Below are 14,517 nucleotides of genomic sequence, written 5' to 3'. Positions count from 1 at the left end.
CACAATGTTGGAAGTCCTAGCTAATACAGTTATAAAAAAAAAAAAAAAAAAAAGGAAACAAATGGTATACCAGTTGAAAAGGGAGAAAAACTATTTGTAGAAGACAAGATTGTTTACGTAGAAAATCTCAGGGAATTTATTTTAAAAGCTCCTAGATTTAATAAGTGCACATACACAAGAATGCATTTAGAAGTAAAGAAAATGAAATAAAAATGTGAATAAGTTCTATAGATTAATTCGTTTTACTAATACTGATTTTTTAATATTATACTGCTATTAAATAAGTCATCATTATGGGAAACTGGGTGATGGGTACATGGGACTTATGTATTATTTTTATAAGATCTTAAGACCTATATTTCATTTTTAAAATGCTAAATAAAAAAGGATGTGTGCAAATGCCTTTGAAGACAATTTCAAATACCCCAACAAGTTAAAAGTACTCCAACGCAGGCAGTGGAGATGGAAGGACTATTTTTTATTTAAATGGTGTCTCTTTTTTTCAGTCAAATTACTCTTACCTGTTGTTTCTTTACTTTCATTATGAATGTGTATATATATATATATATATTATATATATATATATATATATATTTTTTTTTTTTTTTTTGCAGTGCTGGGGAGTGAACCCAGGGCCTTGTGCATGCGAGGCAAACACTCTACCAACTGAGCTATATCCCCAGCCCATCTTTATGTAATACACACACAAATACACACACACACACACACACACACACACACACACATATATATATATATATTTTTTTTTTTTTTTTTTTTTTTTTCCTGGCAGTACTGGGGATTGAATCCAGGAGTGCTCTACAACTGAGCTACATCTCCAACCCTTTTCATTCTTTACTGGATCTGTAAAATTGTTCCAATTAGTTATATATGGCAGTAGAATACATTTTGACATATTATACATATATGGAGTATAATTTCTCATTCTCCTGGTTGTATGTGATGTAAAGTTACATTGGTTGTGTAATCATATATGCACATAGGATAGTAATGTCCAAATCATTCTACTCTCTTTACTATTTCCATTCTCCCTCCCTTCCCTTCATCCCCTTTTGTCTAATCCAAAGTGCTTCTATTCCCTATCTTTCCCTGCTTAATGTGAATTAGCATTCATATATCAGAAAAAACATTTGATCTTTGTTTTTTTGGGAACGGCTTATTTCATGTAGCATGATATTCTCTAGTTCCATCCATTTACTTGCAAACACCATAATTTCATTCTTCTTTATGGCTGAGTAATACTCCATTGTGTATATATACCACATTTTCTTCATCCATTCATCTATTGAAGGGCACCTAGGTTGGTTCCACAGCTTAGCTATTGTGAATTGAGCTGTTATAAACACTGATGTGGCTGCATCACTGTAGTATGCTGATTTTAAGTCCTTTGGGTATAAAACAAGGAGTGAGATAATTGAGTCCTAATCACTAGAGATGCTGCACATTTTTTCATACATTTATTAACCATTCGTATTTCTTCTTCTGTGAAGTGTCTGTTCAGTTCCTTAGCCTATTTACTAATTGGGTTATTTGTTTTTTGGGTATTAAGTTTTCTGAGTTCTTTATATATCATAGAGATTAATGCTGTATCTGAGGTGCAGGTGCAAAGATTTTCCCATTCTGTAGGCTCTCTCTTCACATTCTTGATTGTTTCCTTTGCTGTGAAGAAGTTTTTAGTTTGATACCATCCCATTTATTGATTCTTGATTTTACTTCTTGTACTTTAGGTATCTTGTTAAGGAAGTCAGTTCCTAAGCTGACATGATGAAGATTTGGGCCTTGTTTTTCTTCTACTAGGCACAGTTCAACCCTTTTCATTTCATTTTGATATAGGGTCTTGCTAAGCTCCTGAGGCTAGCCTCAAATTTTGAGATCCTCCTCTCTCAGGCTCTCAAGTGGCTGGGATTACAGGCATGTGCCACCATGCTCAGCTTTACTCCACTTTTCTTGAAGTTAGGGGCAAACTCCTTGAGAACACGAGCTGTATTTTATTTATTCCTTTCAGTGACTGCAGCATTACAAATATTATAAAGAAAAAACCCAGTAAACTTTTTAATTGAGCAAGTTGGATAATTCTTACAAAACTGATTTAAAGTTGGAGTTCTGCTACACTGACTAGCTATGTGAGCTGGACTGCTTAAACCTCTCTGAACTTTTAGTTCCTCATGGATAAAATGGAGGTAAAGACAGCAGATATCAGAGGACTGTTAGGAGGATCAAATGAATGAACATATGTAAAGTACTGAAAATAGTACCTAACAAACAGAAAAAATTCAGAAAACATTATTTTCCTAAAAGATTTGGGTGGATTCATCCACATGAATTAAAATGATAATCAACAAAATGTGTAAGAGGTCATTTCCTTTAACTTCTTTCTAGATTTTAGTGAAAACAAATCTACGGGGATTATAAAGAAAAAAACTGCACAATTTTTAAAAGTAACTCTAGTATTTTGCCTTGTTAAAATGACTATCTTACTACTGCTTTGGGTCTTACATACACTTGGTTTCTAATAATAATAAAATACTATATGTAATAGGTCAATTAATAAAGGTAAGGTATAAAGATTTAAAATTGTGTGCATTTTATGACTCTCCTGCACAAAGGATTTATTAGTCTTTCACTCTTCTTACTGTTTTGTTTTTTTGTTTTGTTTTGCAATAGTGGGGACTGAATTCAGGTCCTTCTGTGTAGCTAATTAAGTGCTCTACTACTGAGTGATATTTCCAGCCTTTCTCTCTTCTTAAAATGACCATTTTCTATTCTCTAACTAATTGACTCTTCCCTACCTTTTTAAATTTAAATGTCACCTCTACCAGGAGGCCTTACAGAATTCCCCAGAGAGAACGTACTACAGTACAACCATTCAGTTAAGGGCAAAGCCCTTATGAATCAATCACCTCCTAAAGGTCCTACTTTTCAAAGACCACTAGCATATGACTTTGGGGATTAAGTTTCCAATATAAGAAATTTGGAGGACATACTCACACCAAAGCAGGGGCTGTGAGCTTCCTTCCATAGGCAGAAAAATTAGGAACACTCTCCAACTGGAGGTCAAATGATGGCAGTGGCAGTGAAAATGGACAGAAGTAGCAGGACATGGTTTCAAAGACATGGTTGTCAGGACTTTCTGCTGAATAGACTTAACAGACTGTAACAGAGATGAATCAAAGACGATTCCCAATGTGAGCAAATTCACCAAAATGGGGAAGGGAAGGAAATACCTACTATTATGGGCCAAGTATCAAATGCTTCTTACACATCCAACTGAAGAAGCAGAACATAGTAGGGATTTGATATATACTTGTAATACCTACTTCTCTGGGGATAATAAATTCACCTACAAATCAAAAAAATATAATCTAATGTTAGTCTACTGCTTCCAAGGACAAACATAAAGTGGTAGAAATAACCAGGTGTCTCAGTTCATTTAACAAAAAACAAGATTTTTGGCTGTCACTGATGCTCTCTGACCCAGATTTTTAATAAAAGGATGTTGAATTTTATGTCAGAAACTTTAGATGAATGTTGTCAACTCAGTTCAAGTACTTGCTCCTCTTCTCTAGGCCTTGTAAACACTGGAGTGGTTAAGTGTCAAGTAAGAAGTGAGCAGTGACTCATCAACTCACATTCACTAAAAGATGATTAAATGTTGTATACAAAGCTACTGCAGGCCAAATGCTTTGACACTTTTGGCAATGACACACATTTTAATCCACTTTATTTTATAATTTATTTTTATTGATAAAATTTATATTCAGTTTTGTACAGATTTGAGTTTTGACAACCATTTATCATCAAATATCCACTACCACAAATAATCACTACCACAATCAAGACAATGGTTCCTCACTAAAAAAATTCCTTAAGTCTCTCTGAAGTCAACTCCTCCCCAGCATGAGACCCTGGCAAGGACTGATGTATTTTTGGTTCACTATGTGCTTTAAACTGAAGTATGGTTCTAGGAATTTGTGGCTTTTATTGATTGATGCCTGTCAAAGTCCTATAAAAATAAAACTTCTTGGAAAATATGATGTGAGAAATATTAGAATCACATAAAATGTATTTAATGACTTTATAAAAGAAGAAATCATCTATTCTAATCGTTAAGGATTAGATTCAGGTCTACAAAACAGGGTTTATAGTTTTTCTCTAAGAAAGGTTTTACATCTAATTAGCTTTGACAAAACAAGCATGAATTTTAATATAAACTCAATAAACAAGTTTATATGAGGCTTATAATTTATAACATGAGGTTTCAGGCTTTAGGTTACCATTTCATTCAAAAAGTATATTAAGAGATAAAAAAGCACATAGTTTTTACATGATTTTCTATAATAAGAAACTGGTAAACTTGAATTCAATTAATTTTTTTATATAATTTCATTTATAGAATTCTGCAATGACACCTCTTTAATAATTCTTTTTTTTTTTGCAGTGCTGGGGATTGAACCCAGGGCCTTCTGAGGCAAGCACTCTCTACCAGTTGAGCTATCTCCCCAGCCCCTTTAATAATTCTTTAATGCCACTGTTTCATTAGTCATTTTGAATTGTAAAAATATCTTATTTTGACAAATACACATGACATTTAATTTTGAAATCTGCACTATTATTATTCAAGTAGGTCAATCTCTGTTACATCTACATTGAAAGCAGATACCTACCTGTAAATATTTTCATTTTTACTATCTATTATGTAAAGGGAGTATGCTTAAAGTACTGATAAAGTAATTTATTAATGGATTCATTGTTTTGAATGTATGAACACGTATTCCAAGGTCTGAGTCAGAAATAGCGACATACAGTTAAGCAGTTAAGGTCTGGGGTTTAGGAATCAGAAAGACTTGGGTTCTGTTTCTAACTATTATTTATTGGTTCAAACTCTGAGCAAGTAATTTCACATTTTAGTGTTAATTCCTATCCATTGAATGAGAACAGCAGTATTACCTATCCCACACAGCATCCATATAAAATGTTTAGTATCAGATCTAGCACATATTAGTTACTCAATAAATGACAGCTGTTATGTACCAGAAGAAATTTCCATTTCAAAAGCATCAAAATATTCTATCATTCAGCACTCCCACTGGAACAGTAAGGAAGGTATCTTTATTTATATAATATTGATGACAAAGTGGGGGACAGAGCTTAATGGATCAGCAGACTTATTAACTTAGATGCACACAGCAAAAGAGAAGTTGATTAGACAACTCCAGTAACGTAAACCATCATGCTGCTATCCTTTCCAAGAGTAGGGTTTTTTCACTTTTTCAAATAAATAAAGACAGAATGGTGTTCTGTGATAGAAATCATAAAAAAGTCAAGGTTGATTGACATCTTAGTTTATTTTGGCTGCTATAATAAAATATCACAAGATGGGTGCTTATAAACAACAGATATTCATTTTTCATACTTCTAGAGCCTTGGAGGCCGAGGATCAAAGCACCAGCGGTTCATTTCCTCTTGAGCGCCTTCTTCCTCATTGACAACCTTCTCCTCATTGTGGCCTCACATGGCAGAAGGTGTGAGGAAACTTTCAGGGGTCTCCTTTGTAAAAGACCAATCTCATTCCTGAGAGAAGAGTCCTTGCAAAGGCCCCACCTTCTAATACTATCATTCTGAAGGTTAGGATTTCAACAAGTGAATTTTGTGGAGACATGTATCTTCAGTCCATTACAGATGAATACAGGAGAGATCTACATGCTGTGGTTCTTTCAGTGTGGTAAAAAAAAAGACCTCTTAACTGTTAACTTTCTTCTCTAGAAAAGGGATTTTATTAAGTGAGAGCTCATCTGGTGAAGCCATCCCCATGAAAAGAGTTGACTGGATAATGTTCAGATTTGATATAATGTTTTTAATTAAGTTACTTTAAAATGGAAATAAGTACTTAAATTTAACTCCCCTTTCTTCTCTTATTTCTTAGAAATATATACTCTTTTCTACTTTTTACAAGCAAATTTATGGTGCTCATAAAATTTTAAATGAAGTTAGAAGGAAATTCAGAGGTTATCTAGTCCACTTTCTTCATTTTAAGGTGAAGAATGAGACCCAGAAGGGAAGTGACTAAAATAAAATGAAAGCCAAAGTCAGGGCTGGGGATGAAGATCAGTGGCAGAGTCCTTGCCTAGCATGTGCAAGGCCCTGGGTTCAATTCCCAGGACAGGGGAAGTCAAAGTGGTCCTGGAACCAAAGGTGTCATGCTCCACAAGATGTTCCACTATGAGTACATCAAAAATTTAGGATAGATAGAGCTCCTTTGCATTCACCAGATACAATGTCTTGTCACCATTTCCATCACTGTCACTGCACTCAAGCTAGCTGTTGCCCATGAAAATGGTCATGATTCTCTAGTGATAGTAAATGTAGGTGTCAGTAATAGTATGTGATAGCAATTGTCAATTCTAATGCAAAGGTCATTGTTCTCCCTATATATGTCTCTTGAGTTTTAGAACTAATTAATTAATCCTTTTAGGACAGTAGTAATCTTAAGGGGAACATCTGAATTTCATATGTAGTTGCAAACTCTGAGATACACTTATTTTGACAAAAATTTAAAAAGAAATATATGTAAACTTAATCTATGGTAATAGAAATCAGAACAATGGTTGCTTGGACAGGGACTAACTAGAAAGGGGCAATAAAAAACATTCTGGGGGATGGAAATAGTCTATATTTTGCTAGGGATGTGGTCAAGCTGTGCATTTTACTGTATGTAAATAATATCTTTAAAAACAATCATGTGTAGAAAACTACTCATTAGAAAATTCGTATTTTTCAATTCTTATCCAAAAGAGGGATCCTGCTGCAATCTAGCTAATAAAAGGCAATGATAAAACCAATAGATATCTTCAAAATCACTGTTGCTAAATGCATTTCTGTTCAACTATTCATGAGACTAACACACACCTTGCCAGAACTTGTGTATCTGGGAAGTAAGAGTTTCCTTTTAGGCTTTGCCAGTTAATGGATTCTACCTTCAGTAGAAATGAGGGCGTTATTTAAGAACTGTGTATACTACTGTAATAAAATATACACTGATATGCACTGTCTACTGAAGTACATTTGTAATTTAATAATAGAACTTCATCTTAAACCACAAGAGAACATAGGACTTTTATAGGTAAGGAAAGGAAGGTTGAATACAGTGAGCACTGATCAAATTTTTGCCTATTTTCTGTACTACTTTCTCATGAACACCTGAGCATGTATGACATTCTGCCCACTAAATACCATATCTGGTTACAGAGTCTTGTCAAAAACAAAAAGACTTGAAAAAGAGTAAAGAATTCTCCATTCTCTGGCTGGCCAGTACTGATGCTGGCTAGGAACCACAGGTGAACAGACATACAAACTGGTTAAAGATACTGCTCTATTAGCGTTTATGACAAGAAACAAGGAGGACAAAAGGGCAAATTTTGAGTTGAAGTCATAGGGAGAAAGGGAAGGCAAAAAATTCTCACCTCTTTCAGCAAAGTACATTTAAGTGATGATTTTGGCACACATTAGTAAAAAGTCCAGTATACTACCTGGCACACTGATAAATGGTAGCTGTTTCAGAAAATAATAAATCCAACTATTAATGAAAGATCCATAGGAGAGACACCTTCCCCCTCCTTAGTGATGGTCCTGCTTACCAAGTCTGGCTTTACTCGGTGAACCAGGGGAAAGGAGAGCCACATGGAGTGCAAGGTGGTGAACACTGTGGAAAGCCAGGATTGCTGAACCTCACGACTTCTTGGAATTCGGTGAATGTAGTATTGGGTACACTAGAAGAAAACAGCAGAAATCCAAACCAAATGAGTCACTGCTACCAAAGGTAAACATCAACATTTATAGAGACAGGAAATGTTTTCTTGTTTATTTTTTATTTCCATTCTACTCACTTTTAAATTAGAGTTGCAAAGCCCATTGCATGCTTTATCTAGCACTCACCTAATTGGGTTATGACAGAAAAGTTACTAAATGTAATTGAAAAAATGCAAGTCAGTTTCAACAGTAAATTTGGAGAGATTTTCTATATAATATACTATGGGCCAAGAGTTTAACATGCTGATGTACAAAGAGGTCTTACCAATTGATAAGATAACCTTACATCAATATGTACAAAGAAGTTTAATAGATAATTTCAAACAGAAGAAATACAAATTTTTAAGAAACATACAAAAATAAGTAACAAGCACAAAAGAAAACAATTAGTCATTTGACAATGATTATGGACATGCAGTATTGATGAGGGTGTAGGGAAAGAGACATTTACATTCCCTGATCAAATATATTGGAAAGACTTTAGCGGAGTACATTCTGGAAGTACTTGTCAGAATTTTAAATAAGTTTACTTTTGATCCAGCATTTTTGCTTCCAGAAATAAAGCCTACATATTTACCTATATGTCCACTGACTATCTCATTGTTTATATTTGTGGAAATTTGAAACAGAACAAATATTCTTCAGTAGGAAATGGAGAAGTCACTACAATAAAATATGAAGATATGCTAACAAATGACATAGATCTCTATGTACTCATGTGGAAGACATCACATTAAGTGAATATAATAAGTTGTAGGAAAGTATGTTTACTATGATTCAGTGTCTTAACAAAACACTCATGCACACTTAAAGACATGTATTTGTATACACAGGCATACACATATACATTAGCATCTTCATGAAGAAAATCTGGAACTCCGTGCCATAAATCATAAGGAATATGATATTACTGGATATTTTCATTTGCTGGGTCCTATATATCTATGTTTGAAATTCACAAGAATGTATAATTACTTTGATAATCAGAGAAACCAACGTATTTTCCTTGAATCAAAGTTCCAGGTATTTGGTTATCTATTACTGATTAACAAATTATCCCAAAAGTTTGCAACTCAAAACAGATTTTTTTTTTTTTTTTTTTTGCCTCGCTTTCTGTGGTTCAGGAATCTAGGAATGGTCTGGCTGCATAACTCCAACTTGGACTATCTCATAAACTTGAACTATCTCATGAACTTGAAATCAAACTGTTGGCTGAAGTTACAAACATTTGAGTGCTTGCCTGGGGCTGGAGAATCCACTTCCAAAATGGCTTGCTTGTTGTTGTCTGGCAATTTAGTGCTCGTAGCTGACTGGTGGCCTTAGTTCCTTGTCACATGGATCTTCTAATAGGCTACCTCAGTGTTCTCATTACACAACTACAAACTTTCAAAAAGTGTGTGTTCCAAGACAGGGCAAGGCAGAAACCACAGGTCTTTTATGACCCAATCATATAAGTTACACTTTGTCACTTCTGCAAAATCCTAATAGTTACACAGGTCAAACCTATTCTAAATGAAAAGGAACCTACACAGGAGTGTGATACTGGGAAGGGAGAATCAATGAGGACTTTCTTGGAGTCTGGCTATCACACAGTTAAGTCAGAGAGTAAAGAACCAAAATAAAACCCTCTTTCCCTTTGGTCTTGAGGAACAATATGTTCCTTGAGAAAAGAACAGAAAAGTCTTTTTCTAAAGTAGTGGAAAATACATAAGGAAAAAAGTACCTACTAGTCTTATTTTTTTTTTCCAATCAGAAAAAGGCGTGAAATTGGAGGTTTCTTTTATGCTGAAAGAGGGTATGAGTGCTGTTCTTAAATATTCAGTCAAAAAGTGAAAATGGACTGCACTTGTAACAACTCTCCTTCTCCTTATGACAAAGGATATTTCCTCCTCTTTCTGTGGTGTATCAGTAGAGCATAGGGAATCTGAGTTCAATTTTTTAATTCATTACTCTTATTTACTTACAATCATTATCAAATCAATGTTGTTACTTCTTTCCAAAGGCTTAAGGTATTCGATACTGAACTAAAAACTAATACTGAGTAGTTTTCAAACTATGAACCATATAGGCAGCAGTAAAAAAGTAGAGGCAGACTTGTTCGAGGCTTGTGTTTATATAATGTGTGGAGATTATTAATTGGTAGGTCAAGTAATTCTTCAGAGCCAAAATTCCTTTTCAGAAAATTTTAGGGTCAGAAGACTGAACAGGTAACATGGTGTATACACCACATATAATATCCTCCTTTGGAGTTTGCAGAAATAACCAAATAATAATATTTCTGTAGCAGAATATGAATAGCCATACTGAGTTTGAAGCCATAGACCAAAAGCTTCAAACCAGTTCAAATTAGTTTTTGTTGTTAAATAAACTTGTGAAAAATTCAAAAAAATTTTCTCTAGTTTTAGGATTTCATATTCATTTACAAAATACATTTGAATCCATTAAGATGTCCTATTGTTATGATTATTATAATAAAAATACTCCCCCTAGGAAAAAAATAAAAATAATCCAGCAGGGTCTTATAATAAGTGTTTTAGTTCTTACTTCCACCCAACTTTTTGTGGCCTGATCTCAATATCTGTAATATTTCCTTTAGAAAAACCATGAGTATTTATCATGTTCCTTTAATTTTTAAAAACAGTTGTATAATTTTAAAACTCCATAAAGAAGCAATGAACAATTTTTCTGGATCATATGTGAACAGTGTCCCATGGGAACTGAAGGATGATCAGTTTGACTCTGGTTCCTCTGATTTCATCTTGATCCCAAGGAAGAATATACCCAGGCTTGAAGGCAAGTGTGCCTGGGGGGAAGACAGCTTTCCTAGACCTGGACATGAAAGAGTCTCCATCTCACCTCCACCAGCAGAATGAAGAAACAATGAAAATGGGTTTGGGAAGTTTCAATTCATTCTCAGAAGAATGGAAAATAGAGGAGGCATTTCTAGATGGGAATTGAGGGATCTCTGAGATGCAAGAGGCATGAGGGTAAGACAGTAAGTCTAGTAACTCAAGTTTGACGGCCACTCTTTTGACTTATGGATGCACCAGGCAAGGGATCTGACTTCCCAACTTCCAGACCAGATGCTTAGCTGGAGAGAGGTGTCTTGGTTCCACTTGTGTCCTAAAGCTAACTGGGTTGATGACCACATCCTTACAGTGATCACTCAGTTTTCAGAGATGGCCTGTTAATACCTGTAGTCTCAGTATAATTAACAGTGTACCATTCAGCTCTCAGAAGTGTCCTAATTTAAATGATAAAGTAAATGTTTATCTATAGGGGAGGGCAATAAGTAGCCTTTTCAATATCAGTGGGAAAGATATTTATTCAGAATAGTCTGAAGAGTCAATGGGATGGGAAAATCTGCATTAAGGACAAGCAGAGGAGTTTAGGGGTAGCTGGGATGAAGTCAAGCTTCACAGTGAAGTAAACACGACTGTCATGGGAACAGGAGTGCCCATATGGTGTCATTCTTTGGCTTACAGTTCTATACGAGAGAAGCCTCCACCTCCAAATTCCATACAAATCTTCCTCACATTACTTTTTAATAATCTAATAATCAGCTCAGGTATCTGGAAATCCTACCAAAAAGAGATTGTTCTTTGTGTTAATTAGCTTTTTGTTGCTGTGACCAAAACAACTGTGACGAGAACAACTTAGAGGAAGAGAAGCTTATTTTGGTTCACGGTTTCAGAGGTTGAGTCTATGGTAAACAGGATCCAAGACAGAAACACCATGGTGAAGGGGCATGGTGGAGGAAAGGTGCTCAGGCTCATGGCAGCCTGGAAGCAGAGAAAGAGAAAGCAAAGAGCCAGGGATAGGTATAGTTCCCAAGACTACACCTAAAGTGATTCTTGCCACCCAGTCATCTACCTGCCTACAGTTACCACTCAGGAGTTCATTTAAATTATTAATCTATCAAATGGATTAATCCACTAATGAGAGTACAGCTCTCACAATCTAATCATTTCACCTCTGAACATGTAAGCTTTTTTGGGCCATTATAAATCCAAGTCTCTACCCTTGTGCTCCCACTGTTATAGAGATGAGTTGTCCTCAGAGGCTCCTTTGCTGACTAGCCCTTCTGAAATAATCCTCTTCTCCCATGCTTGACCCATCAAATTGGGTCCTGGGTGTCTGATAACCTGTGTCCCTAAAGGGAATGCTGAGACTCTGGCTTGGCAAAATCTTAAGATCTTGAGTTTTTAAAAGTTTAAAATAGTTTTAGAAAATAATCACATATATAAACAAGTCAGTGAGAAAAAAACTATTACTAGAAGGAATAAGACAAAAGGTTCAGAGAGCCACAGTTCAGGTCTGGCTATGATCCTTGGCCAGGAATTCCCTGAGGATTGTGGCATCTGGAGAAAAGCAAATGAAGGGCATCTTTATGGACATACTGATTTCGTTAGTCTATACTTGTTCCTTGGGAGAACTGTTCGTGACCCTCCTTAATGTTCTGTAAAGGAATGTAGTACTACATAAAAGACGCCCTAACCATTATTTTACTACAATCATCCTCACTGACTCCAGGAACCACTGTTTGATTTGAGAACGGCCAATGGCCCAAGTAGGGTAGTCTTTTCCTGAATTCTTAGAGAGACCCAGGAAAGAAACACTTCCCTTGAAGGACACTGTGGGCCGCTAAGTTGGCTCTCTCGATCCATTCTACAAGGGCTAAGAAAGACAATTCTTTTTGTTTGCTCTCCCCTATCCACTAGGCTTTTCCACAATGACTCAAAAATGAACTATCATGTTCCCAGGACAAAAATCAACAAATTAAGAGTAGGATCTATCAGATTTACTGCAGAGCAATGAAAATTTATGTTGGAGTTGGCAGAGATGGAGGTAGACAGGGGCTGGTCCCTATGTTTCCTTCTAAAACCTCTGTACACGTTCCATAGCTATCCCTTATTCCAAGTGTCACTACTGCTCCCGTAGTTCATGTCACCACCATCTCTCAACTACTACAGCAGACTCTTTGCTTCTCCCTCATTCTGCTACAGTTTAATCTCTATAAAATTGCCAGAGCTATCTTTTTTTAATGTAAAGCAGATCTCTTCATTTTCCTGCTTAAAACCTTCCAAAGACTTTCCACTGCACTTGGGATAAAGTTCAAATTCCTTATGACTCTCAAGGTCCATATAATCTGATGCCTTTCTAATCCCTCCTTGCTCACTCCCTGGAGCCACGCTGGTCTTCTGTATGTTCTTTCAATATGTCAAACACTTTCCTTGCTGATGGCCTTTTCTGTTCATTCTAACCAGTCTGCTTTGTCCCCACATAGTCACAGCTAGTTTCTTCCTACAAATCAAGTCTCAGTTGAACATTGTCTTCTCAGAGGGGAGACATTCTCCCCCAATATATGGTCACTCTCCATCACACTGACTTACTTTGTAGTCTTCATAGCAATTATTAGTACAGTGAATTAACATGTTCTTTTATGTGTATATGTTTCCTGCCTCCCTTGCAAGAATGGAAGTTCCATGAGAGAAAAGGATTTCATCTCATTCACTGTCACTTATTCATCCCAGGACCAAGAATAGTGCTTTCCACATCACGAGTACTCAACAAACACTTGCTGAATAGATAAATGACTATCATTAAAATGTCTAGAGGTTAAGTCCATGGTCCATGCTGGGAGATGACAATGAAGAAGATGCTGGCTCTGAACCTCACTGTATCTCAGGGTTATAAGAAATCAACTAATCCAAGATGCTGACTTCACATATGAGGAAAGCGGATGCTCTAAAGGTAACAGAGCCACGATCTGAACCCAGGTCTTCCCTTCCACATGCCCTGAAATGTGCTATTGACTCAATTTCTACAGACCCTTCTTGGATCTCTGTGATTCACTGCTGAGATGTACACCTTACCCAATCCCTGAGGAGCTGTATTAGCCTCCCAAGGAATTTGTTCCTTGGGACAAATTTGTTCCAACACACATCCCACTACCCATTCTGGCTCATTTACTTTCTTTGTTTTTAAACTAACTTATTCTACATGTTTACAAACACATAACCATAGTTTGTTGTTTCTTCCCCTGGTGCTAGGGGAGCTAGGTTTTCTGTCTCCTGTTTGTCCTTTGTGTCCTGTTGTGCTCTACATGTTTGTTCACCAACATTGTTACCAATGACTCCCCCCTCCCATTCCCTGAGTCTTTGGGGGTAAAAACCAGAATAAGACCACAGGACCTTGGAAATCTTCAGATTTTTCTATTGAACCTTAGGCCCCAAGTTCCTTCTATCAAGTTCTGTGGTTTTGTTATTGTTCTTGCAGCCAATTGGGATATCATGCTCCTAGAAAGGATGTTTTAGTTGAGTCCTTTCTTTTTCTGCAGTTCAATGTGTATACATTAAATATGTATATATATCTTGAACATGATCCAGTCTCTTTCATACAAATGGACAAATAAGTAGGACTTTCTCTCTCCCCACCATATAGAAAAAGATATATCCTAGTGAGACATCCCGGCAATGTATCTAAGCTTCCTACTAAGGAGGGGTAGGTGCCATGTCTTACTATACTCTATATGCCCATAGGGCCTCCCAATACTCCCTGCACATACTTGATTGATGTACAACTAAATGTATAGTGGCAAGATAAACAAGAAAAGTAGGTTCTGCAGAGTAAAAATATAAAGTGGAGAAATGCATTTTTCTTCAGGATTCTAGTTTGTCTGAAATTATG

General features: G+C 36.0%; 1 protein-coding gene across 2 annotated transcripts in view; it reads right to left on the bottom strand.

Moving 5' to 3' along the window:
• Alg14 (ALG14 UDP-N-acetylglucosaminyltransferase subunit) overlaps positions 1-14,517 on the bottom strand; it is a 94,241-nt gene that overhangs the window by 51,547 nt on the left and 28,177 nt on the right. The window contains exons 3-4 of one of the 2 annotated variants that reach the window (XM_047548627.1): positions 7,656-7,787; positions 3,010-3,172 (exon numbers count right to left, since the gene is read on the bottom strand). In XM_047548627.1, the coding sequence (XP_047404583.1) occupies positions 3,010-3,172; positions 7,656-7,787 (295 nt within the window). The remainder of the gene's footprint in view (positions 1-3,009; positions 3,173-7,655; positions 7,788-14,517) is intronic. The other variant, XM_047548617.1, reaches the window with a different exon arrangement.

Source organism: Sciurus carolinensis, chromosome 1 (assembly GCF_902686445.1).
Source record: "Sciurus carolinensis chromosome 1, mSciCar1.2, whole genome shotgun sequence".
Lineage (NCBI taxonomy): Eukaryota > Metazoa > Chordata > Mammalia > Rodentia > Sciuridae > Sciurus > Sciurus carolinensis.
This window is presented reverse-complemented; position numbering and strand designations above follow the sequence as displayed.